At 40.2% G+C, this 25,947-nt stretch overlaps 3 protein-coding genes and 1 non-coding gene across 12 annotated transcripts in view; 1 reads left to right on the forward strand and 3 right to left on the reverse strand.

Moving 5' to 3' along the window:
- Positions 1-631: 631 nt before the first annotated feature.
- Positions 632-12,708, reverse strand: si:ch211-216l23.2 (uncharacterized protein LOC565061 homolog). The gene is made up of 9 exons (XM_037768321.1): positions 12,482-12,708; positions 12,229-12,315; positions 10,595-10,668; positions 9,785-9,917; positions 7,109-7,308; positions 4,436-4,714; positions 3,578-3,739; positions 2,247-2,468; positions 632-1,304 (listed from the first exon to the last, which is right to left on the reverse strand). Exons 1-9 carry the CDS (start codon positions 12,550-12,552, stop codon positions 1,267-1,269), a joined length of 1,266 nt encoding a protein of 421 aa, XP_037624249.1. The 5' UTR covers positions 12,553-12,708; the 3' UTR covers positions 632-1,266.
- A 2,840-nt stretch (positions 12,709-15,548) lies between these two features.
- trnap-ugg lies at positions 15,549-15,620 on the reverse strand. Its single transcript has one exon. It is a non-coding gene; the product is annotated as a tRNA-Pro (tRNA).
- A 1,111-nt stretch (positions 15,621-16,731) lies between these two features.
- setd6 (SET domain containing 6, protein lysine methyltransferase) lies at positions 16,732-22,486 on the forward strand. The gene is made up of 9 exons (XM_037768667.1): positions 16,732-17,133; positions 17,524-17,604; positions 18,642-18,786; positions 18,888-19,029; positions 19,128-19,322; positions 19,460-19,619; positions 20,812-20,992; positions 21,147-21,283; positions 22,068-22,486. Exons 1-9 carry the CDS (start codon positions 16,969-16,971, stop codon positions 22,374-22,376), a joined length of 1,515 nt encoding a protein of 504 aa, XP_037624595.1. The 5' UTR covers positions 16,732-16,968; the 3' UTR covers positions 22,377-22,486.
- Positions 22,487-23,922: 1,436 nt separating this feature from the next.
- Positions 23,923-25,947, reverse strand: part of cnot1 (CCR4-NOT transcription complex, subunit 1) — a 30,622-nt gene continuing 28,597 nt past the window's right edge. For 6 of the 9 annotated variants that reach the window (XM_037766124.1, XM_037766123.1, XM_037766121.1 and 3 more), the window contains exon 49: positions 24,950-25,644. In XM_037766124.1, coding sequence (XP_037622052.1) covers positions 25,530-25,644 — 115 coding nt within the window. In that variant the 3' untranslated portion in view covers positions 24,950-25,529. Of the gene's footprint in view, positions 24,874-24,949; positions 25,645-25,947 lie in introns of those variants that run through there. The other 3 variants (XM_037766127.1, XM_037766126.1, XM_037766125.1) reach the window with 1 other exon arrangement.

The following is a 25,947-nucleotide window of genomic DNA, read 5'->3' on the forward strand; positions in this document are numbered from 1 at the left end:
GCTTTATTTTTCTCCTCAACGTGGCCCTAATACTCCGTCGTACCGTCGTACCATAGACCTACAACAATAATAAATACAATTGAAAATGTAATAAAAAAAAAAGTTATTCATTTACACTAATTCTTTTTAAAATCCACAGGGAGCGCTAGGGGGTTGAGGAGGTGCCTTTTTCTAAGCCTTGTCTGAGGGGAGACCCACAGTCCCAGACTTCTGAAACTCCTGCTTTAGGTTATCCTGGCAAAAATGATAAGCTGCCTCTTGTGCTTTAATGTAACACAACAGAGTCAATTTTTATTCTGGAAGACAAAACAAAGCTTGCAAACAGTCCAGATGTTGTTGGGCTTTTACTGCCAAGCTATATGGTAGCTGTTCTTAGGTCCAGGTGTCACTACTCTCACTTGAACAAAGCAAGAAAGGCATCCTATGGGGAGTGCATCAAGAGTGTGTTCATAAAGACAACACACAAGAAGTAGAGTGAAACTGACTGTAATAAATTATAAAAGATTCATTGATTTGTTGTGTAAGCAACTTTAGAATGAGAACCATTATACAAACTCCTTCAGACAGATTATTCCTACTTGTGTCAAAAATAACATTCGATCTAAATAAAATAAAATGTGAGCCAAGAAAACAGCTTGTAAAAACAAACTTTTAATTGGTTGTTGAAATTCTTACCTCAAGAGAATCTTAGAGAACTTGTGAAATCTTAAGCACCATCTTGAAACACCGTATACAGCAGGTAGGCTACTTGCTATATTCATTATATACAGAAAAATAAAAATGTCCTATTACCATCGTGTGACCACCAATACCCAGCGGTCCATTGGTGGCCTGTGCAGCTTGTCACTGAAAGGCAAACTGGAAGTAGGGAACGTGTTTTTTTAATGTGACAACTCTGGGTGAAAAGCACAGTAACACTACAAAAGAAAACTAAATGATGACAGAGGGATCTTGGAATAGATACTTAAAATGATCAGTCGTGAGAATACTCCATGCCATCCTTCATCAATCCATCTACAACAAAATGATAATATCTAACATTAACAACCATTGTTTTTATCTAACAGAATGTGGTGGTTTACTACTTAAAAAAAAAAAAAAAAAAAATCAGAACATGAATCCTCCGCAGGCGCCAGGAGTCTTCTGTTCTTGAGTTAGGTGAAATGTTCAAAACACTGCTGACACTTGTTGCCTGAATGTGTAACAGAGTGAGTGTGTGTGTGTGTGTGTGTGTGTGTGTGTGTGTGTGTGTGTGTGTGTCATTTCTTAGTGCCGGGGGCCACCCGGTCGTTGAAGAGGGGCACCTGATCAGAAGGAGAAAACAAAACAATGTACACAATGAGGTTAAATTGAGTCCTAAGATCATTAAGATTTTTTAATTAAAAGGACAAAAAAAAATTGATATCAAGACAAAGTCCCTGTTCAGACCTGGCATAAACATGCTTCCTGTTGTGATCGGATCACAAGTGGACAGCTCTAAGTACGGTTGTGAACGCACTCAATCAGATCCGATCGCTCAGACCACATTCCCATCCGCGGTCTGGGCTGCATATGGCCACATTCTTTTAGCAGTGTGTACGCGAATGTGTCCTACTCAACTGACGTCCCGCTGGGATCTGTGGGGTCTCACTGCGCTCCTCATGTGAATAGACAGGCAGACGTGAGCCTCGCAGCATGGAAACGGCTTCTGTGCACTAGTCTACTGTGGCCTATCCTGTCGATACAACTGTATTTAAATATATCTTATCTATTGGCCTCATATCTACAGACTATCAGACTATGGGAAGTGCATTATTATCATACTGTCGGAGATGTGTCTGTGTTTTTGCTGATACCCATATGCCCGCTCTCTCTCATCCCTGGCTCTTTGAAACTCTGTACCCCGCTGTTGCCTGGCAAAGTGTCGGCGGCACGGAAGTCCCCGGGAACCGCCATACAATAACCTTTTATTTTGATGTTAATTAAATGTACACCAATTCACGAATATGTAGAATATTACTACTGACATTTATGTTCACAAAGTCTGTGGTATTAGCCATGTGTTTACTACGTGTTTATTTGCATATAGGACGGGGAAGTGAGATCACAAGTGGCCACTCAAGACGCATGTGGAGACGCATTCTAATACCAGGTGTGAACAAATGTACTTAGAGCTGTCCGCTTGTGATCGGATCACTCAAGACACATGTTAATGCCAGGTCTGAACATGGCCAGAGGTGAAAGGAAGAAAAGTAGAAGTGACCTACCTGGAGAAGCGAGGAGTGGAGGGCGGGAACTCTTTAGAGAAGGCGGGGCTCCTCTATTGTTGTGAGGGCCCCTGGGGCCTGGGTGGTATAGAGGAGGGTGAAGGAGTAGGGGCCCACGAGGCACAGAGGGGCCACCGTAGAGGCCGTGTGAGGACCCTAGAGGTGGACCAGGAAGTCGATGCAATGACAGTAGCGGAGGAGGTTTGGTTTTGGGATAAGAGCCTAAAAAAAAAAAAAAAGACCGAAGTCTGAATGAAAAACATCAAAATGTACCACATCTGCATTGTACATACTGCACATGAAATGATAATAAGTTATTTATTAGGGCTGTCAAAGTTAATGTGATGATAATGCGTTAACGTAAATTTGTTTTAACGCATTCACGCAACTTGTGATTTGTAGATTGTAGCGGGCTCATTGGCACCAACCATGTCATACTAGCTTGTCACGAAGGAGGCTATATAACTCTCCAAATTTTGGAGAGGAAAAACTGGCATGACCATTTTCGAAGGGGTCCCTTGACCTCTGACCTCAAGATATGTGAATGTAAATGGGTTCTATGGGTACCCACGAGTCTCCCCTTTACAGACATGCCCACTTTAGGATAATCACATGCAGTTTGGGGCAAGTCATAGTCAAGTCAGCACACTGACACACTGACAGCTGTTGTTACCTGTTGGGCTTGAGTTTGCCATGTTATGATTTGAGCATATTTTTTATGTTAAATGCAGTACCTGTGAGGGTTTCTGGACAATATTTGTCATTGTTTTGTGTTGTTAATTGATTTCCAATTATAAATATATATACATACATTTGCATAAAGCAAGCATTTTTACCCACTCCCTTGTTGATAAGAGTATTAAATACTCGACAAATCTCCCTTTAAGGTACATTTTGAACACAAAATTAGTGATTCATTTGCGATTATTTGCGATTTACTATGGACAATCGTGCGATTAATCGCGATTCAATATTTTAATCGAATGACAGCCCTAGTATGCACACATGCATGTTATTTATATACATGAGAAGGACAGAATATTAAAAACACCTCTCTCTATAATGCAGTCCAATCAAACACCACCACTAACGAAATGACTGCAGAACTGAATCAACACCCTTCTAACACTGTAAAGAAACTGAACACTGGAAGCTTTACTGTCTGCAAGACTCTTGTTATTGCATGAAAATACAACTTACATCTGTCTAAAAACAAAAGGAGTACAAAGTTAGATTTTTTTTTTTTTTCAAATATGTTTTTTTTGGGTTCCTACATCCTTAAACTTTTAAGAAATAAAAAAAAAGACAAGTGGTCAACTCTGCAGTCTAACCTGGTGAAGGCAAGAGAGGAGCGGGTGGTAGGGGGTGGTTCATCATGAGCCCTCCGGCTGCAGACTGGGGTTGAGGGGGCCCAGGTGGAGTGGGCAGCAGAGGAGGCGGTTTCCCCAATCCGGGAGGTAACATCTTACCCCTGTCCCCCTCAGTGTGGGAGGCTGGAGACAGAGAAGACAGAAATAACAAAACTCGGTCAAAACCGAGTATATGGCTGGACCGTGTATGGTCAGTCTGTGAATATGTGGCTAAATTGCTACACAAATAGTCAGTGGTAATGTCTATAATGTTAAATCCAGCGGTACATATCCACCAGGTCCGGTAAGGACACTAGGGCAATGCACTTGATTGGTCCCTGGGTTTCTGCTTGCCGTTTCAAACAAGAAAACAACATGGCGACCCGCTCGTAAACTTTCTGTTATTCCGTCTAAACAATTCACCAAAATCTACTTCTGAAAACATTTTAAGCAAGAAATAGGCCATGCCACTGCTGAATCTGGTTTCATTTGAGAACTAGATTGCCTAGTTTGACAGCTTGGTCCAAGTTTCGTGAGCCGGACGCGTCGCGCTGGACGGGCTCATTTGGATTTCTCCCCTGCTTTCCATAGGAAATGAATGGAACGCATTGAAACGCGAGCCGTCGCCGGATCTGGTGGAAATGCCCCCATAAAGGAGCACTCTCACCAGTGAGTGGAATCGCTGATCCAGTCAAAAATCAAAGAACCACAGAACAGACAGGAAAAGTATGACCCACAGAGATGGAAAGAACAGATATGAAGATGAAGGTGGAGATCAGTAATTCTGACACAGCACCAGTCGCAGCTCTTTGAGGTACGACAGTTTAATCAGCATCCCACCTTGTGTGTGCTCCTGCCGGCAACGGACGTACTCTGAGATGGTTTCCAGCTCCTCGCCGTAGAGATGCACCCCGTCAGCTAACAGCAGGAGGAGCTGACGGGTTTCCGAGGGAACGGTGTGGCGCTCGATCTTTTCTCGATCCAGAAAGTCATCCAGCAGCTGCGACGCCTGTGCTGCGTTGTCCGCGGGGTCCTTTGGCGGGCGCTCTTTGACGCGTCTGCGACTGTACTCGGTTGCGACAAAGTCCATGGCCTGGTCTTTGGGCATGTTGCGATGGACTGGGGGGGAATTGGAATGTTACTGGTGAGGTGTCAGGGGACTGAAGGGCAAGAAAGAGGTGAAATAAGAAAAAGCCAAAAACCGTAAAAATAGTCAAACCATTGGGGTTCTTACAGGTCACTCGGGTCATACTGAAATCTATTTTGTTTTAATGTGATGTTAGGGTCAGCAAATTCAACTGATAAATTGGTAGTTTGGTAGGTAGTACTTCTGAATAGGTATTGTTGAATGCAAGTTGAGGTTTGTTGGAAGAGGAGGGGCAATGAGGGGCATGCAATTTGTGTGAAATTGTGCATTTATCAGTAACTTTAGTTTTGACTGCATTATGTTCCTGGATATAAATTATCTGATTTGTAAGCATTGATATTTTTTATATGTATTCAGATACCAAAGCACAATGAATAAACTTTAGATGATTTGTGTATTTAATGATCCGGTGCAATAAATAATTCATTTAGGATTTTTGCTTTAAGGACATTCATTAAATTGGATTGATTTTGTTTTGGTTTCCTTTTTGTGTGAGCTACACAGAGTAGCATCATCGTGGAACAATTACATCCCTTTGCACAGTTTTGATGTTCTTGTTTTATATAATGCATATTCAAAATTTGTATTATGCAGATTTGTTTGTGCATGATGCGCTATTTAAAACGTTTTTGTGGGGCTTCTAAATCACACAGGTTGCTTGATGACTTATGCACAGTCGGTGACATGTAATTCCACATGATGAAATTATTTTCACTATAAATATAGAAATAAGTGTAGTAGCCAAACATAGCTCTGCATGCTATTTGTTGATCAGTTGTATGCAGATCTTGGTATAGATATTGACAATCTCAATCTCCCAATAAAGCTATGAAAAATAAAACCCAAGTTGTGGTAAACCATAGTTTTCCTTTAAAGGAATAGTTGGACATTTTGGTAAGTTATTCACTTTCAATACCACTCTCATGCCTGTACAGTCAATATGAAGCTACAGCAAGTTAGCTTAACTTAGCATCAAGACTGGATTTGTCCAAAGGTAAAATAATTTGCCGGGGAACAGTAACTTCAAGGAGTCTCTGCTGGTTGCCCAGCAACCTCAGTGACGACAAGATAAGAACGGACCCACACATAACCCCCTGTAAAATCCCAATGTGATGTTTTTACACTTCAGTCTGGCCGTTTTGAGGTTTTCGGTCACCCATAGAGAGACAAAGTCCTGCTCCTTCCGGTGGACCACCATGGGACCGTATTTCAGAAAAAATATGTACAGTGCACATATGATGTTTTTCCAATTTAAAACATAATTTTGCAAGTCAAGAAAGTCACTGTTTGTTGTTAAACTGTTGAAGTATCAGACTGTGAAAATATCTAATTAGAAAGACTACACACCCAAAAGGGAGGTCAGGTAAGGGACGTCTCTCTCGCTGAAGTTACGATGCCTGTGTGTTTCGTACTGGGATGTACTCACAATAGCAACGGGTCTTGCTCATTCTTTCGTTTCCTGGCTGATAAAAAGACCAGGAGTCGCTGTATAAAAAACATCAGGTAAGATAACGTTTCATTTCTGCGTGGTCATGTTCTGCGAGACGAGAGATCAAGTTCACTGAACTGTGACTTTCTTGACTTGCAAAATTAGGTTTTAAATTTTTAAAAGAAGACTTGAATGTAGCGACTGAGACCATAAACTCATGTTCACGATGTTTACTGAGGTAATAAATCAAGTAAGAAATAGGGTCATTTTCTCATAGACTTCTATACAATCAGACTTGTTTTTGCAACTTGAGGAGTCGCCCCCTGCTGGCTGTTAGAGAGAATGCAAGTTTAAGGCACTTCCGCATTGGCTTCACTTATCAGAACCGGAGCTCGCTGCCTGGTAAAGATTCAAAAACAAGATATAATGGTTCATTAGTGGGCTTTAGGGGCGCTGGTAATGTAGCTTCATATCTGTCAGACAGTTCTGAGTGGTATTGATCTTCTCATCTAACTTGGCAAGAAAGCCAAACCAAAATGTGGAACTACCCCTTTTTACATACCTACTTTGCTACTTTTGGGCTTCATTCAGTTTGTTTAGTATGTATTATTATGTAATGTCAAAGTGTATACCAGCAGCCAGTGGATGATGCGCCAAAAGAGTGCCATTGATTTATATACTGAATGAATATTTTGTGTATTTGATGGACTTGGAGATGATTTCTTTTCAGTTGAGTGCAGAATTGTACGTTTAGGACTCTACATGTTGGTGTTTTAATGTGAGCATTTTCTTGTTTTTATTTGTGTTCATGCAAAATCTATTTTGGATTTTGTTTTCAAGGATGTTGGAAGAATCTTCATAAAATGTAACCTGCATTAGACCATTAGTTACTGAGGCAGTTTGGCTGAGTTTGAAGGAATGAGGGGCAGGGACTTACTTTTGAGGGATTCTGAGAATATGATAACAGTGCAGGAGGACAGAACTACGTTTGTCTGCTCCACCAGAATACATAACGGGGAGCCGTCTGCTCGGACATCCTGCAGAGCCCGGGTCAGGCCCGATTCCGCCTGAAGGTAGAGCATTTCCACTGACAGGCCACGCTCCTGCAAGCACTGGCTTAGCGATTTGGGGTAATCCCTTTGAGAGGAAGAGAAACACTTTGTTAACTTGACATTTCTATATTAAGTGACTCAGCTGGCATGTGTAGAAACCTAAAGGATATCTGAGAGGAACAGTGGGTTATATCTTGATTTCTAATGTGCTTTACCAACAAAGATGTAATCGTAAGTCATCAGTCATTTTGTGTGGGGAAATTTGTTTATATGGATCTTTAATTAGACAGGACCAAGTGTAGCATTACATAGAGCAGTGGTTCCCAACCCATTTTCCTAAAAGCCCCCCCTACTTCTGTCTAAGAAAAGCTGACTTAATTAATTTACTATAATAGTGTTAGAGCCGAAATAGATGTTTTGTTATTGTGGTTAAATACATTTAATTTGTAATTTATTGTTATAATTTTTGGTGTTAGATTGCTGCTAGACCGCCCAGTGTGTCAAGCAGGAGAGCAAATTTTTGCTCCACCACAATATTATCACTGTGGTTTTTGACCACAGTGATAATATTGTTTTTTAAAGGCTAAACGCCAACACATATGGATTGAAACTGAATATTTCATTAGATTTTGCTACTAAGTAGCAAAACAATAAATCTTTTTTAATAGTTTTATATCCAGACTTTTGTATAAATTATCCAGTATGTGTGTTATTATGATTTTAGTTATACACACCCCCTGTGATCTTTGGCGCCCCCCTAAGGGGGGCCCGGAGCCCAGGTTGGGAACCACTGACGTAGAGCTTTGTGTGGCACTAACACAAGTTTTTGGCTCTGTCATAGATGTATTTAGTGTTGTAGTAGTATGTGTTTAGGCAATACATCAGGTAAAACAGAGGGTCTTATTCATATGGAGGGACTCGATCAAATTTGTTTTGAATTTGTAAAGAATGGTGGTCCTCTTGTCAAAGGAAAAAATCTACACAAACAAAAGCTGTAACTGTTGTAGCAGCTATTGGCAGTTTGCAGTTTTGAGACCACTCTGTTGAATGCTGGCGTTTGATATAGTTGTGGATAAATGTGTGGGTGTGGCTGAGTTTGGTGGCATTAAAGCATCAATAGTAAATGTAATATTTTCACAGTAATCCCCACGAATCATGGAGCACGGGCTTCTTCCCAGATTTACGCTTTGCTCCAACATTCAACATGTGAAATCTGTAAGAAGAGGCAGAGATACCATTCTGGTAAATGTAGGAGGACATCCATCAACATAGAAGGGGGCAAAACAGTTTGAGAAAAGTTGTGTTAAAAAAAAAAAAAAACAGCATCTGTTTGCCACTAGCACATTAGCAGCATGTCTGTACACAATTATTGTCTGTTTCACATTAACATAAATGCAGACACAGCTGCCATATTTTTCCGAACTTCATAGTCGCCGTTTATGTATGAGTATCTTGTGCATGAATACATTTTTGATGTTGCATTGTGTAGTGAGTGTAAATGTTTTATGCACTTCTAACATGACAGAATAGCATAAGCGTTTGTCCCCAAATGGAGTGAAGGCAGATCATTTTAAAAGTGTTATTCATGAGCTTAGTACAACATCCACTTCTGAACTATTAGCCAACATGCTGTGGAAAAGATAATGCTGAATATTTCTATTTATCGTGACATTTGACTTTTGTGTGTATAGCATGTTGCTGGTATGTAACAATACAAGCATTTAATGAAATAAAGTTGTTTTGAGAGAATGTGTGATCCAAGTCATATTTCATATGTACTGTACAGTGAATAGAAATGTTATTTAATGGCATTTAGAGCAGACTGTATTCACCGACTTTAAAACATTGGTGGAATGGTGCGTGTGTTTGAAACTGTTGGAGAAATAAATATGAGTACAGTTATGATACACATTTATTCATGGCTGTGGATTTGTCTAATGGTATGATTAGCAATGAGCAGTGATTGTTTTTAAGAAACCTTGTTAATAGTGAGTTAACTGCGTCCCAAACACATTTTCTATCGTCCCCGGGACGTTAGTCTCGAGCCCTGACAGTAGAAAAACGAGTACTGTCACCTTTTCAGAATTTTGGCATCGACTTGGTACCGAATTATCTGTTATCGTAACATTACTAGAGTGTATGACAAACTCCGATACAGAGAGCAGAGGAGCGTGCCCATAAATGACACCTAAATGCGGTAGAGACTCAGTGTAACCGAGTATAGTTTTTTTATTACATGACTATTTTGGTACAAACATTTACCCGCCAGTGTGGTGGATAGCCTTCCGAGATTAACTCGCCAAATGGAAAGTCTACCCGCATTTGGCCCTTGGAGGGTGTTCATTTCAGACCCTGTGTTGCAGCAAATAAACATAAACAAAGCTTTCATATTAAAGCAATGGTACCCGCAGTAGAAGACTGGCAGCCCCAGAAATGAACAATTAGATGATATCCATCAGTCTTGTCTCACTGACTGGCAGCAAATTTTAAATCCTGCATGTAAAAGCATATTTCTACTTCAACTGCTTGTGGTTTTTTCGATTTTTGTTCCAAGTACTCACAGGCACCGGTTGGCGACAGAGAGGACCACGCAGTCGGCCGGCTTCCTCTCCTCCTGCACCTGTCTGTAGAACTTCTGATACAGGGCTTTACGTCTGTCTGCTGGAGTGCAGCCGTCTGGCTTGGCTGGCTTGGCTAGGGAGCGGGGGGTAGGTTGAGGAGTTTGCAAGTAGAGAAATGAGAGCAGATGTTTGGTTAATTTGAAATCAACAGCAAGCGAGGCCAATGAACTGACATTTAACTGCATTTCCTGTAAACTGCATATTGGGGTGCACCATAACATAAGACGTGTTATTTAATTGTAAACTAAATGGGGTACCAGCTGTTGAAGAATTGCAGTTTTAATTAATTTAAGATGCAGTGGCACAATGACAAAGCAAGGATTTTCATATGGAGAATTTCTACAAGGAATTAAATAGAAAATAAATAGTGTCTTGGTGTAGCGACTGCTATCAATAAAAAACAAAAAAAAACAATAACGTAGGCTAACTGGAATAACTAAAGTATGTGACGTGACGGTCAACAGAAAACGTCCGAGCCCAACTCACCCTCTTTGTCTAAATCCCGCTGTCCAAGTCTACAGGTAAATAAAGTGAAAACCACACCCCTGTGCCCATTACCAGAAATGATAGTAACAAAAAGAACATGTGCAGCCTAAACAAATAAAAATAATTAACGACATAGGCTACATACACATTTTGGCTCCTACACTTGGCGTGAAGGAGCCAAAATGAGCGCCTTATATACAAAAATGTACTTGTGCAAATATGTTACTGTGCTTTTAGTGATCAACATAAAGAAAAAGGTCTCACCATTTGACTGATGCTTGTAGCCCTCGTACTTCACACTTCCACTGTAGTTTTTGATTTGTTCTAGTTCTTCATAACTGAAAGGTAAGCGGTGAAACAGGAGCATTTTTTAATGTTATGCACAATTAAAAATTCAGTAACAATGAATACTGGGCGAAGGTAACTTTTAAACCTATCATGATGCATTCAAGTGTAATCTTGTAAAAAGTAGTTTTGAGGAGAAACTTGAATAACTACAGTTGTTTGTAGGAGATGTTTTTACAGCAATATAAAATGGATAAAAGAGCTGTTTAACTTCATAGCACAAGCTCTAAGCAGCTTATAATATATTATTAAATTAATTTTTTTAATCAAAGCAAATATTTAAATAAAAATGCAATAATTTACTTATTTATCTCATTATTTATTTTATTTAGTATCATTTTAATTGTATGTTTTTATGCAAATAACCACTATAGATGACAATAACAAAGTAAAAGGATAACATTTAGAAATTTTGATGGTTGAAAATGTAGGACAACATGGAAGTGAAAGCAGCGCTCTGTATATTTAAATGTTCATGATAAATAATCGTGATCTCAATATTGATCAAAATAATCCTGATTATAATTTTGGCCATATTTGTGCAGCTCTAATGTCTTTTTTATCAACTCCTGACCTCAATAGAGTAGTCAACGCTCTCATCTGCGCCCTTTATTCCGGTCTCAGCCAAACTTCAATACCTCGCTGCTAGACTGATCACGGGTACGAGGAGATTTGAGCACATCACTCCGGTTTTAGCTGCACTTCACTGGTTGCCTGTCAAATTTAGAATTGATTTTAAGATTTTATTATTACCTTTTAAAGCTCTGCATGGTTTGGCACGAAGCTACATCCCTGAGCTCCTTACACCCTATGTGCCACCGCATAACCTGAGGTCCTCTGACTTGGCTCTACTGGTTGTACCATGCAGGTCTAGGCTGGTGACTAAGGGGGACAGGGCCTTTGCCATCAATGCCCCTAGACTGTGGAACAGCCTACCTCAGGACCTCAGGTTAACTAGCTCTACTACCAATTTTAAATCTTTTTTAAAAACCCATTTTTCTAAAAAGGCTTTTTTAACTCCATAAGGCAACAGCTTGGTGCACCTTATATTGTCCTTCTTTTGGCTTATGTGTATTAACTTATTGTTTTGATACCACTGGTTACGGGTTTTAGTTTTCTCATTATTTGGTATTATTATTATATTAATATTATATAATGTCAGCTGTCCCAGATTAACTGCTGCAACAATAATCAAAACCCATGAACTTCCCTACTGTGGTGGCAGCAGTTACACAAATCAATTGCCTCAATTAAGGAGGAACTCTTTTTGATTATGATTATGGCCTGAGCCTACTATGAGCTATTCTCATATAACAGGTTATGTGACTGTACTAAAATGTTTTTGTTGAATGTTGTTTCCTGTCAACCTTAACTGTATATACAGTATGTCACTCTCTTCTCTTGTCTGTTCTCCCATTGTTGACAATAGAGATCTTAAGCAGAAGAAGGGCCCAGATGTAACTCCACATAAAGCTGTCTAAAAGCTGTCTGCCTCCAGATGTAATGATGAAATGATGTCATGTTGTTCTGGCTGTGAGTTGTGAGGCTGGTACCTGTCCAGGGCATCCTTCAGCTCCTCGCTCCTCTCGTCTCTGGAGGGGTAAGGAGCTGCTCTCCGGAACAGACGCAGCTGTTGAGCACTGAACAACAACAGGAAGGAGTTTCACCTCTTATCAAACACAGCTTCACCAGGTGGAAGGAGGGTAACGTCGGATATCAGTGTGTAGAGCTCTCACTGTGTCTGCTACCTAGCATGCCAGCTGCTAGCTGAAGCTAAACCTGCTACAGCCCCGTTCATCGTCTTACCTTCCGTTGGGGTTGTTGTTGTTAGCCGGAGACCTCCGCGACGCTGCAGACGACTTCACCCACGACGACATCTTCTCTCCACGGAAACTTCACCCAGATACACCAAAGCCTTTAGTCACACAGAGAGAGAGAAGAAAGTGCTGCTTGACGTTACTCCAGCAGTGTTTCACTACAACCCACAACCCTCCCTGTGTGGTGGGGAGGAGGAGGAGGAAGAGGAGGAGCAGCTCTCTATCAACTGAGACTACAGGGGTATTACCGCCACCTGGTGGACGAGAGAGGCTTCTGCTGCTGCTTCTGCTGCTTCTGCTTATTCTGCTTCTGCTGCTTCTTCTTCTTCTGCTTCTTCTGCTTCTGCTTCTTCTGCTTCTTCTGCTTCTTCTGCTTCTTCTGCTGCTTCTGCTTCTGCTTATTCTGCTTATTCTGCTTCTGCTTCTGCTTCGTTGGAGTTTTATGGCTGTTGGCAAATAACTTTAAGTTGCATTACCGCCACCATTAGTGTGGATCAGGATTCTAACTCTACTCACTAGTTTTATTACTAAAGAGAATGAAAATAATACTAATAATAATTAAAATTTTATATATATATATATATATATATATATATATATATATATATATATATATATATATATTTTAAAATATATATATATATATATATATATTAAGTATTATTAGTATTATTTTCCTTCTAAAGAGAAGGAAAATAATACTCATAATAATTTTAAAAAATATCTCTCTATATATCTATATATATATATATATTTTTTTTTATTTAAAAAAATAAAAAGCTACTTTACTTTTACTACTAAAGAGAAGAAAAATAATACTAATAATAATTTTTAAAAATAAAATAAAAAAATAATATATATATATATATTATTTTTTATTTTAAATAATAAAATACTACTTTACTTTTACTACTAAAGAGAATGAAAATAATACTAAAAATGTATTTTCTTATTAAAAATATATATATATATTATTTTTTTATTTAAAAAAATAAAGAAATTACTTTACTTTTACTCCTAAAGTGAAGGAAAATAATACTACTAATACTTAAAATATATATATATATTTTAAGTATTAGTAGTATTATTTTCCTTCTCTTTAGTAATAAAAATAGTGAGTAGAGTTAGAATCCTGATCCACACTAATGGTGGCGGTAATGCAACTTAAAGTTAGTTGCCAACAGCCATAAAACTCCAACGAAGAAGAAGAAGAAGAAGAATTCCATATATATATTTATATATATATATAGACCTTTTTCTTACTTTGCAATTGGCCTACCTGTGTCTTTGCACTCAAGACTTCTCTTTCATCTACTGTTCAAGATCCACCGATGAGGCGATATGGACAGCAACCAGACTGCCCTTTGGGACACTGTCAAACTAGCAGTGGATGCCTTATGGACAGGAAGGTGCCGGGCATATGCCAAGAAGACCTGTACAGAACACAGTCCCATGTCCAAAGAGAAAAACTGATGCATGAAGCAATGGAAGTATAGCCTACTAAATCCCATAATTAATAAGGGAGATGTGTGATTTGTAAAAAGGGAGTTTTTATTTTCCTCTTTGTCTCAGTGTAATGGGAGTGTGCACTTGTGTAAAAAGGGAACAGATCATTTTCTGCCAGCAACAGCAATTTTGACCACCTGGGCACTTGGTGTGTGCCAGACCTTCTCCCACTCTAGCTATCGGGTGGAGTTTAGAGCAACTATGGAAAAGGCTAACACCAGGGTGTTTTCATAGCCTATACATAATGGTCCTTTTTTTGCTTTGCTTTAGAGGAACCTACAGTATGTAAACAATTTAGAGAGGATATCAGGGTCTCTGTATTGTCCATGTATAAAGTGCAATTCAATAACTGTGTGCAACAAAAGAAATACTTTACCATGTGTGAATTGTCAAAACTGTGTTGGTAGCTACTATGGCTTTTTTATGACACCTTTTATGACATACTATACTGACTTTTTTAAGGTATACTTTAAAAAAAAAAAAACGTTTTTATGAGATACTATACTATGATATTTGTAGGGCATTTTGTATGACATACCATAGCATGACTTTTTTATGGTTACTACAACTACTACTGACGTTACTACAACAGGTAGCCTACTGCAGCAACTACTATAGCTACAACTGTAACAACTTCAACTATTTCTACAACAACTGCTACTGTGTTACTAGTTGATTTTATAGTTATCAAATGTTTGTTCCATGCGTTCCTATCTAAACATTTGAGGCACAAAATTGTCAATACAGTAACAGAATATTGATTCATATTTGATCAGCGCTGCCTAGTTTTACAGTTTGATCAGGAGTTTGCGAGTGATTGACAGCTGCTTCAGAGACTGCTCGGTTCTGATTGGTTGTTTTCCTTCGGGCACGGTGAAATCTTGCAAATGCCTATATTTTATTTATCTGTCTAATGCACTACTGTCCCGATATAGTGACAGTTTTATAAAAATAACGTTTGATCATATTTGTTCAAAGATACATACTGCAGCTTTAAGGATCACCACCCAGATAACAGCCTTTTGTCCCTGGTGAGGTTGGGAGTACCGGATACACCAGGCCAGCCCCAGTCAATCATACCATATATCTATTACTAGTCCTATTCTATTCAAACTCTTTTAATGTACAAAATGAAGGATTACACTTCACTGGAATTGTACCTTTTATGATTACATGTGACAAATGAAATTGATTGAGTATCAAACATGGTAGGTCAAAGTAGAGATAGTTTGTGTAAGAGCCTGATGGGACACATTTGAGGAGAGAAAAGAAACATGTTTTATGTTTAGCTATGCGTGTCCTTTTCTTAGGTCTCATCACGTAGATACGACTGAAATACTGTGGGCTAATACTTAGCACATAAATTCCAGCCTTTTATATTTATTTATTGCATGTTAAATTGTCTTTAATTGTGTGTATCCTCTGGAAGCTCCAGACTTGAGTTTTGTGTTGGTGTGAATGAATTCTGACAGTAATTGTTATAATCTGTCAGCATGGGTCATATGTAGGTTTAATTATGACCTTGAATGAATGACTTTTGGATAAAAGCAGGGCTCGTCCGGGATTTGAACCCGGGACCTCTCGCACCCAAAGCGAGAATCATACCCCTAGACCAACGAGCCAGCTGTTGCAATAGTGAACAGCTGTTTGAAAGTACCATGAAGACCTGTCAGACTGGTGATGTGGCAGGCTGGTGTCCTAGGGCTGACTGAACAACACCAACTAGTGGTCATCAGGAGGAAAACAGCACACTATCACACTATGAGAACAATCATTAAATTGCATATCAAACCAAATATTCGTATTTGTAAAAACAAATAAGAATGTCAGAATAATGCTTATAGCTTTTGTGCTAATCCACCGATTTCAGGCACTTATTTCATAAAGCTGTCACAAATGACTGGAATGCTTGTCCTTATATGCTCATGATGGGTCACACATCAATCGTCATATTACACAGATTCCCTCATTTAAAGCCAGGTACAAAAAATAGCTAATGTTACTTTTTTATTTCATTTTTTGTTTGTTTGTTTTTGTTTTTTGTCATTTTTTTTGTATGTATTTTTTTTTTTTTACCTATGTAGTAGTTTAATTAATTGATCTTTGTATTGTTCACATAAATAAATCAAGTCTTTTGATTATCATTTTTTTCTTTCAATATTATATATATATTTTTGTTCATTTTGAAACAACAGAACAAACATTTACAAACGTCCCCAATAATAACCTTCTCGGTACAAAGAAACATAACAAACCTAATATTAATATAAAATAAGCCAGTATAGATACAGGAAAAACATTATTCACAAAAAAATAGATAAGTAAGTAAAAAGAATATACACAAGTAAAAAAATAAAATTAAAAACAATTAAATAAAATAAAATCTATTTATATATATATATATATATATATATATATATATACATATACAGATTCCCTCATTTCAAGCCAGGTACAAAAACTATACCATCTAATGTTACTTTTTTTATTTAATTTTTTGTTTGTTTGTTTTTGTCATTTTTTTAAATGTATTTTTTACCTATGTATCAGTTTAATTAATTGATCTTTTTATTGTTCACAAATTTCAAATAAAGTCTATTGAAAAAAACTATACTGTCTAACTCATGAATGTATAAAGAGACAAATTCATTAGCTGCCTGTAAGTCCACGTGGGGGTCAAACTTAACCCATCTCTTCTTAGCTTGGGGCTAACGTTAGCACAAAGATCGTCTATTGCCAAGATGTGAAACTCAATGGTTCGTTCCATGGCAACATCACGCCCAGCAGCAGAGTTACGCTTCCACCATTTTGGACTGAAAGCGACTACCAAAGGCGAATAAAACGTCCGTCTAAAAAAGTGCCCTACAAAAGTAAAACACGCTTATTTCTCTTCTATTGTCATATTCTACCGAAATATCCTGCGTTGAACAGTAGAACGTTATAGATACAATACGGCGTTTTCAGTCCAAAATGGCGGCAGAGGCTGTTGTCAAAAAAACACCGGAGATTCGTCTCTTTGCTGCTATACTCTTTGGTTTAGCAGCAGCCTCATCAGCGCCTGAACAAGTCCATGCTGCCAGGTCCTTGCTGTGGAAACACATTTACAAGATGGCAACCAAAGCGAAACGACCAAAGGTTACAATTTAATCAGTTTTAACCAAAAAAACAAAGATTATACTCGAGCTGTTTGCACATGTGTGTCTGTGTGTGTCTAATTGATCTAACGTGCAGTGGGCTTCATGTGTGAATAGCTGCTATACTGGTGCATGCTGTGTTTTCTGTATGTCTCATTAATGTGTGGTAAAGTTCTACTTAAACCAACTAGCCAAAGTTATTAACGCAGTGTCAGTCTGTAGTCCAGCTGCTGTTGCTGCTATTCGTTTTCAGAGTTATTTGTAGTAAATTGTAGTAAAGGGGCTTAAGCTACTCTATCTCACTGTAGTTTCACAGTTAAACCAAATGCACCACAGCACGTGGATCACACATGCCTGGTCCTATTATTGATGTGTATCCATGCGCTGACAGGTAGATGATGGTACCGAGATCAATCCGCTGCAGAACTTCCTACAGTGGTGCAACAGGGTCGGCCTGGTCCTCAGCAATAAGGTATGTTATTGTTATTATCACAACCTGCAGTCTGGTCCCTGTCATTTCTGTCACTGACTTTGTTCAGTTAAAGCAGCAGTAGGTAGAAATATAATTTAAAAAAGTTGTTTTTATAAAGCAGTCACTATATCCTGACAGTAGTGCATGAGACAGATAATCTGAAAAAAAAATCATGTGTCTTTGTGTCCTCTGGTGTCCTCTGGTGCTCCTAATGGCAGCTGCATGATTTCAGAGATCGGAGGAAAACAACCAATCAGAGCCGAGCTGGAGCCTTGCCGTCTCTGAGCAGCTGTCAATCACTCGCAAACTCCGATCAAACGGTCAAACTAGGCAGCGCTGATCAAACATGAATTAATATTCTGTCTCTGTAATGCACGCTTCTCGCGTAAAATGTTGTCAGAAACATCTTGTAGTGTACTGTTTTGCTGTAAAATGAGAAAGTGTGTGACCCGGCAGCCATGTTGAGATCAGTTGAGGAAATACCAAGCAGCGCCCACCAGCTGGAGCGAACTTTCTCATTTTACAGCTAAACAGTACAATATGAGATGTTTCTGAAAACATTATATGCAAGAAATAGTCATTACAGTAACAGAATGATTAATATTTGATCAGCGCTGCCTAGTTTGACCGTTTGATCGGACTTTGCGAGTGATTGACAGCTGCCTCCATTGAATAAACAGCCAATAGAAACGCTTTCTCTCTAAAATGACCTGTGATTGGCCAAAGTCTCCCGCCACAGGCTAGATTTTTTTAAAGCCTGAAAACAGAGCCATGAGGAGGTGCAGAAGTCTAGTTATCTCTCAGAACACTTGAATTACAATATGCTGAAAGGTTATTATTGAATATTTGTGATGATGCCAAAAACATTCTGCCTACTGCCGCTTTAATCAATCACTGGGCCTGTTTGTCTGTTTTTTTTCCTGCCATTTTTTCATTGTTCAATATTTGACAAAGGTTTCTGATGAAGGTGCGCTTCACTCATTTAGCTGAATTGATCCCAGTCTCAGACATTAAATAGGATGTCTCTCTGTCTGTAGGTGTGTGTGAGTAAAGAGGGAACAGTGGCGGAGTATGGGATGCTGGCTACGGACAACATAGAGGAAGGGGAGGTTTTATTCACCGTCCCCAGATCAGCTCTTCTCCACCAGGAAACAACCAAGCTCTCTGCCCTGCTGGAGAAAGGTGACAGTTATAATTACAAAGAAGCTTTCCCGAGATTGAAGCTGCCTGTGTCGTCCCTCCCTTGTTTGTAACCTCTCCGTTTCTCCTTTAACCCTTCACAGAGAGGTCATCCCTGGAGAGCTCATCTGGCTGGGTTTCCCTGCTGCTGACTCTGCTGTATGAATATACATCTCCACAGTCCCACTGGAGACCCTACCTCTCTCTGTGGACCGACTTCAAGACACTGGACCACCCCATGTTCTGGTAAGAAATAAATCAGTGTCTAAACCCCATCCTAGAGTTCAAGTGGGTTGTCCCTTGATGGTGCGTTCTTCGCAGTAATTTATAGTTCATCCGTTCAGGTCTAAAGAGGAGAGAGACAGACTGTTGAAGGGAACAGGTATTCCAGAGGCCGTGGACACAGACTTGACTAACATCCAGAGGGAATACACAGACGTGGTTCTTCCCTTCATCACCAAGCATCCTGACCTCTGGAACCCCGACACGCATACACTGGAACTGTACACAAAGCTGGTGGCCTTTGTCATGGCCTACAGGTTAGAGAGCATCGGACAAAATACGCTCCTGTGCATAAAGTATTTGGATTGCTTTTCTTCGTTGTCCCTCTATATTCAACCGTTATCTCCTTTTGTCCCTTCCACCATCCCCTCTCTGTTCTTCTTCCTCTCGTTAGTTTCCAAGAGCCACAGGTAGAGGAGGATGATGAAGACGACGATGATGAGGAGGAGGAGGAGGAGGAGGAGGAGAAGGCCCCAAACCCACCGATGATGGTTCCCATGGCCGACATGCTTAACCATGTGTCCAATCACAATGCTAATCTGGAGTTTACACCGGTTAGGGGACACATCCACTGCTTATATTGATGGACTTGTTCTTGTTTAAAATGTCTGGATTTGATATTTTGTATAGTTTGCCAGAACAGCTTTCTTATCAGTGAAAACCATAGACTGTATATAAAGATGGACGACATGACGGTTCCCCAAAAGTGAAGCCAAAACATCTCAATCACCCCCTGGTGGCTGGCTGCAGTATAGCTCATAAAGCCCGTTACGTTTGGTTTTAATTAATCATTCGATGCTATAAAAATGGGGTGAGACGTCATGATCGACAGCTGTGATTGACAGCTGCTCTGAGTGGAGCCGGAAGCTCTGAAATTGTACGAGAGAGGAGATGTAACTTTAACTTTCCATAACCGTCACCAGTCTGTAATAGAACATGTGTCAATTTGATCATAAATGTAGTTATAGAGACATTATGGTTAGTTGTTGCGTCTTTCTAGCCAAACAGCTACTGTTGTCAGGCTATTAAATAGGCGTTATCAGTCCCTATAAGCCCCATAGATGTGGGTCAATAGGGGCCTACTACACCCACCAGTAGGTTTTATCATCTATTCCCATGGTAGATCACTGAAAGAAGGTATAAAAGAATACGGCAGCGACCTCTAGCGACCGTAGTAATTATGGCTGAAGCGGAAGTGAGGCGCTGTAGTATAAACAGTGTAAAACTCCACAAGGGGTGGAGGTCAGGCACCCAATGGATGGAGACCGGAGTTTGCATCCTGTATGAAACCAACAACATGTAGTTGTCTTTGTGTTAGTTATTTTAACCCAAAACAGTGTTTTTCCCTAAACTTAACTGAAGTTGTAATTTTGTTGCCTAAACCTAAAGAAATTGTAGTTTTGTTGCCTAAACCGGTGAGCAGTGAGTACTAGCCAGTCAGAGGCAGAGTATCACTATAGCTATAGTAGGATTCTTAATTTAGCATCCGGTATATTTTGGCTTCACTTTTGTACAGTGGGAGAAAGTGGAGACGCGTCGTCCATCTTCATATACAGTATATGATCTATATATACAGTCTGTGGTGAAAGCACCTCACTGAAAGGTGAGGAAGTTTGTTTAGGTTAAATAAAGAGTATATTTAACATTGAGGCCTAAACTGTGAATTAACTGCACAAAAAAGCCAGAACAAAATGCAATATGCTAATAAGTTAACACTTCTTCTCGTCTCTCTGTCATATTTCTCAGGACAGTTTGAAGATGGTTTGCGTGCGCCCCGTTCATAAAGGAGAGGAAGTGTTTAACACCTACGGGCAGATGGCCAACTGGCAGCTGCTGCACATGTACGGCTTCACGGAGCCGCATCAAAGCAACAGCAACGACACCGCCGACATCCCAATCGCCAACCTCTACGAAGTCGCCACACAAGGTGACGAGATGGACAGATTTCTTTGAAGAATTGACAAATTACAGTAGCACAAGAGAGACATGTTAGAGAAATGAGATGAGACCATGAATGCTTTTGATGTTCATCCAAATACAACCCCCTGTTAAGATTGTGCTTCTTCTTCTTCTTTTCCCAGGTATTCAGTCTGACCTGGAACGGCAGCTGAAGGAGGAGCAGTGGGAGATGCTGTGTGAAGTGATGCAAGAGAAAGGAGCCTTCGTCTTTGGCAAACAGGGCTGCCTCACAGACACAGAGCTACATACTGCGCTCAAGGTGAGGAGGTACCCGCGACAGTGCTGTTTAAAATTTAAAATACATCTGTTTGCTTGCACACTGCACAAAACCTGGAAAACCACACACAAGATGAATATTTGAGGAACGGCTGTTATAGACCGAGCCTAAGTCCCGCCCCCCCATAGTTACTGTTGCTAGGTCGGACAAGCTTGACAAAAAAGAAACACACTTCAGCATACTTCGGGGTGGCACGAAGCAGATAAAATATAAACAAAGGAGCAAAATCAGATGAAATCATGCAGGTTCACCAGAAACTCCTTCAGCTCCTCCTCGCTGCTCTGACGGTCCCCGCTGGGGGCCAACACTGACACCACGCTGCTGGAGAACCAGGCCGTATTGCCGGGTCCGCTGGAGAAAAGGGCGGCACAGGAGAACCAGAACCAGGACGGCCAGGGGCAGACTGTCGGACTCTGCTGCTGCAGTAAAATAAAGTTTTCTAAAGGGACTCTGGTGCTCAGAAACACTACCGCTTTCGTCCACAGGGACCGCCAACATCAACACAAAATGAAAGTTCCTCGTAGTAACTGATTTACATACAATATAATGTGTCGATTGTGACACCAATGTAATGTGACTTACATAGTGATGTTACCTTTGAACAGACGTAGCATATCTCACTATAACCCAACAGGAAAGGTGGAAAATTGACTGAGGTTCTGCCGGGTTCTAAGCTTGCTCAACTGTGATTGGACCACAGAGCAAAAAGGGGCGGGACTTAGGAAGGGTCAATTGGAAACACAACTCTTGCTTTGTGTATTTTCAGGTGCTGTGCATGTCGAAGGAGGAGTTCTCAGAGTTCAAAGATAATGAAGGATGGGAGGAAGATGAGGATGAAGAGATTTCCCTTGCTTTCTCTAACGAGGGTCTCCCTGGATTAAAGGCATCGTGGAAATGTCTAATTCACGAAGCGGCCCGTCTGACTGCGAGGTCCTACGGAGACTTGGAGGGAGAGGGTGTGAACAGCGACCAGGCAGCGCTTGAAGGACTGAGCAGCAGGCAGCAGAACGCCCTGCAGGTACGCTGTGGACAGAAGAGCATCCTGCACAGACTGATGGAGCTCACCAAGTCATGACGCCAGCTACAGCAGGGAGACGCACCACAGGACGAGTTGGGTTTTTATATAAGGGAGAAACTAAAATGTCTCAAAATACACTGTCAATAAATGTTTTTCCTGAAGACAAATTTGGATTTTGAACAGTTCTTGTTTTGCATTGCTGTTAATATGCACTATCCCAGTGTTGATATGCAAGAGGTTATGCCATCATCTGTACATAAAACTGGGATAATTGAGCGCATCATTTGCGATAGTCAGCATCCAAAAAAAAAGGTTGTATGCCTCTGCCGACCAGTCAAGTTGCAGTTTACCTCCATGTCTGTCCAAAATGTCATTGCTTTATCATTTTATCCTGTTAGACATTGGTGTAAAATTGTCAGAATTGGCATATGAGCTCTGGCCCAAAAACTTGTTTTGTCAGGTCAGTGATCTTTGATCACCAAAACCTAATCGATTCATCCTAGAGTCCAAGTGGACTTTTTTCTTTTTCTTAAATTTAGTGAAGCAAGACAAGACAGGTGATACTTGACAAGACAAAATAAAATACAATGGGTGACATGACAGGATTAACGTGATGGGGCAAATCGGAGGAAACAAGCAAAATGAGACAAATGTTGCTGGAAGGGAGGGGTGGGGGGGGATGTTAACAGTGCAGGGCAGTTTGTTGTATAAGGGTCTAGAGAAGAGAAAAAAAAGTGCAGGGGGGACTATATTTTTCATGGCAGGGGTGGCTTACGAAGTCTCATGGTCCGACCATGTTATATTTTGTCTTTATTTGTATTTGTTGTTTCCCAAGCTTTCCTTGTGCTGCGTGAGATGGGTTACCCTCCTTTAGCTGCCTCCAAGCCCTGGGGACAGAGATGTATTCTGTCATCCCTTGGCCCATTCTGAACAGACCCCAGACCTATTGGGAGAGAGCCTGTTCCGTGTCGGGAGAGGTTTTCTTTTTTTTTTTTCATTAATTTCATATCATTTAAAAAAAAAAGGTTTATGCCGAATTTGGAGAAATTCCCTCGAGGTGTTCCTGAGATATCGCGTTCACAAAAATAGCATGGCTGTAAGGTGTGACCTTTGACCACCAAAATTGAATCGGTTCATCCTTGAGTCCAAGTGGACGTTTGTGCCAAATTTAAAGAAATTCGCTCAAGGCGTTATCGTGCGGACGGAAAGACGGACAACTCGAAAACAATGCCCCCGGCCACGGCTGTCTCCAGTGCTGAGACATAAAAAAAAATCAAATTTTGCATATATAGTAATAGAAATTGAGTCTTTTTGTAAGTAATGCCAAAGTTAACCAGTTTATCGTTTGTCACAATTTCTAGTCCTCTAATCCTGTGTAGGCATGGCGGACCACCCAGTCTTCTGCATTTACAACACAGAGCACATTTTATAATAAAAACATTTAACAAACAGTGTTTCAAAAGAAGGGATACAGATTTTCACAAATTAGTTCAAATAATGATCATTTAATATATATAAATCATGTTTTTAAAAAAAGATACCTACTTTTGAAACACTTGGTATATAAGCACCATCAATGTAGTCCTGAATGAACACAGATGCCTTGCAGTTTGAATGCTTTATTTCCTGTATGTATGCATACTGCAGTTAAGTAGCAAGAACTAAAGGCAAACTAGAAAGGACTACAAAATACAACACATGGACCAATACATTTACAAAACATTCAAAATGTTACAAAATGGGCTGTATTGGTCCTTCTATTGTTGTTCTTCAATTTGGATCTTTGTACAAATCGTCAAGATACGATATCGCCGTCACTTTGCACAATTTACAAGTGCCAGGGAGAGACTTCCAGAGCCAGTTTCAAATGGACAAACCATCAGAAAACTGTCTCCACCGACACACCAGGAGTAGACCCCCACCCCACCTGGGAGACTAAACTTCGTCTTCCTGTCCCACTCTGGGATAAAAAGGAATCAAATGAAAGTAGCAGGCAGCGTTTTTTTTTTCTTCAATCATCTACCATTCAGCCTCTGAAAGCAAAAAAAAAAAGTCAGAAAAAAAGGATTTGTGTGGGAGGGAAGCAAACCAAGGACTTTGGTAGTGAGTGAAAATATGTTTTGATGTCTTTACATGTCAGGATACATTTTTATTTGACATGTGCATTGCTCTCCACGCATCTACTCTCCCGTTTCTCCCTTTTTTCCAATATTTACATCAAAGCATCAAAAAAAGTATATTAAACAGCATGTCCCAATCCATTCTCTCCATCTCAATTCAGCCCCAGAGGGATAAACAAAAATCTAACTCTTCAGTTCCGCGAGCAGTAGTCATTTCATCCACATTTCAAATGACTTGTGGTTGCCAGTTTATCCAGTGCCAACAGTAAAGAGAGAGGTGTGTGTGTGGTGGTGGGGGGAGTGGGTCAAGGCCGCGGCATCTCTCCCGAGGGCTACGAGCTGGCTGGTACACAGGCTAGCTGGCACCGGTGCCCTCCATCACCTGCTGGGCCTGCTTCTGCCCCATGCAGCACTGGGCTACTGACTGGAACAGCCTGAGCAGAGACGGGAGAGGTGAGAACATGAATGTCTGTTAAAGAGACGAATAACCGGTGGAAGATGAGGCTGACATTAGTTTAACTTTTTATTGTGATTAGGGGTGTCACGATTTTGATTTCTTGATCGGAAATCGATCGAAATTGGCGTCTAATCTCCAGCATCGAAAACAAAAGCAGAATCAGCGATTATTTTATCTTACTCCACCCCCGCCTAGATGTGTACATCTGAAGAAATGTAACCGCCACCTCACTCTCACTACAACTATAAAAACCAGCACAAAAATCACAATTACCAACAGAAGCCACCATGTTCTGAACAAACACATTACATTACAAACACTAACACAAGAAACATTTGCATTTTGGATCATAAAACAGAAAACTTAAAACTACTCAGTCAAGCACTCGGGACTAGGCAGGCATGATGGGAAATGTGGGCTGTTATTGTTGCTACGGTACTCAGGGCACTTCCTATATATGCCTATGGCATTTTACAGATGCATGAATTAGCCTAGCAGCTAGCAGACTTTAGTTAGTGACTTTTCCTTACTCATAGCTCTTCTACTCTTACTTGGATTAACATTAAGTCACTGCATCTCCCGACAGAACAACACCACGGTTGAATTTCAGCCTACATGCAAATTTTTTTCAGCTTAACATTGTTGAATAAGAGCAGCTGATATTGGTAGCGAGAACAACAAGCTAGCGGGACTGCCGAGTGTCGTCTCAGCGCACACAGAATCTGCCTCCACTCTCGGTGACAAACAGCTATCAGAGGAGAGAGGGGGAAAAAAAGAGAGGAGAGAAAGAAGCGCGATAGTAAATGACAACAAAACCATATTTTTGTAGATTACAGCACACTTGTTAAGCACTGCAGAAGGAATTATGTTTTGTTTTTGTAATGATTATGTATTGAGGTGGGTCACACAGATACTGATATTGAAAGTTGCAGCTTTTAATACTGTACACTGTTGTAGTCTAATTTTGAAACACTTTCTAAATAAAAAGGGATATCAATTCTTTTTTTAAAAGAATAATTTGAAAGTGTTAAATGACAGTTGTCAGGGCATG

The sequence above is a fragment of the Sebastes umbrosus genome, chromosome 4 (assembly GCF_015220745.1).
Source record: "Sebastes umbrosus isolate fSebUmb1 chromosome 4, fSebUmb1.pri, whole genome shotgun sequence".
NCBI lineage: Eukaryota > Metazoa > Chordata > Actinopteri > Perciformes > Sebastidae > Sebastes > Sebastes umbrosus.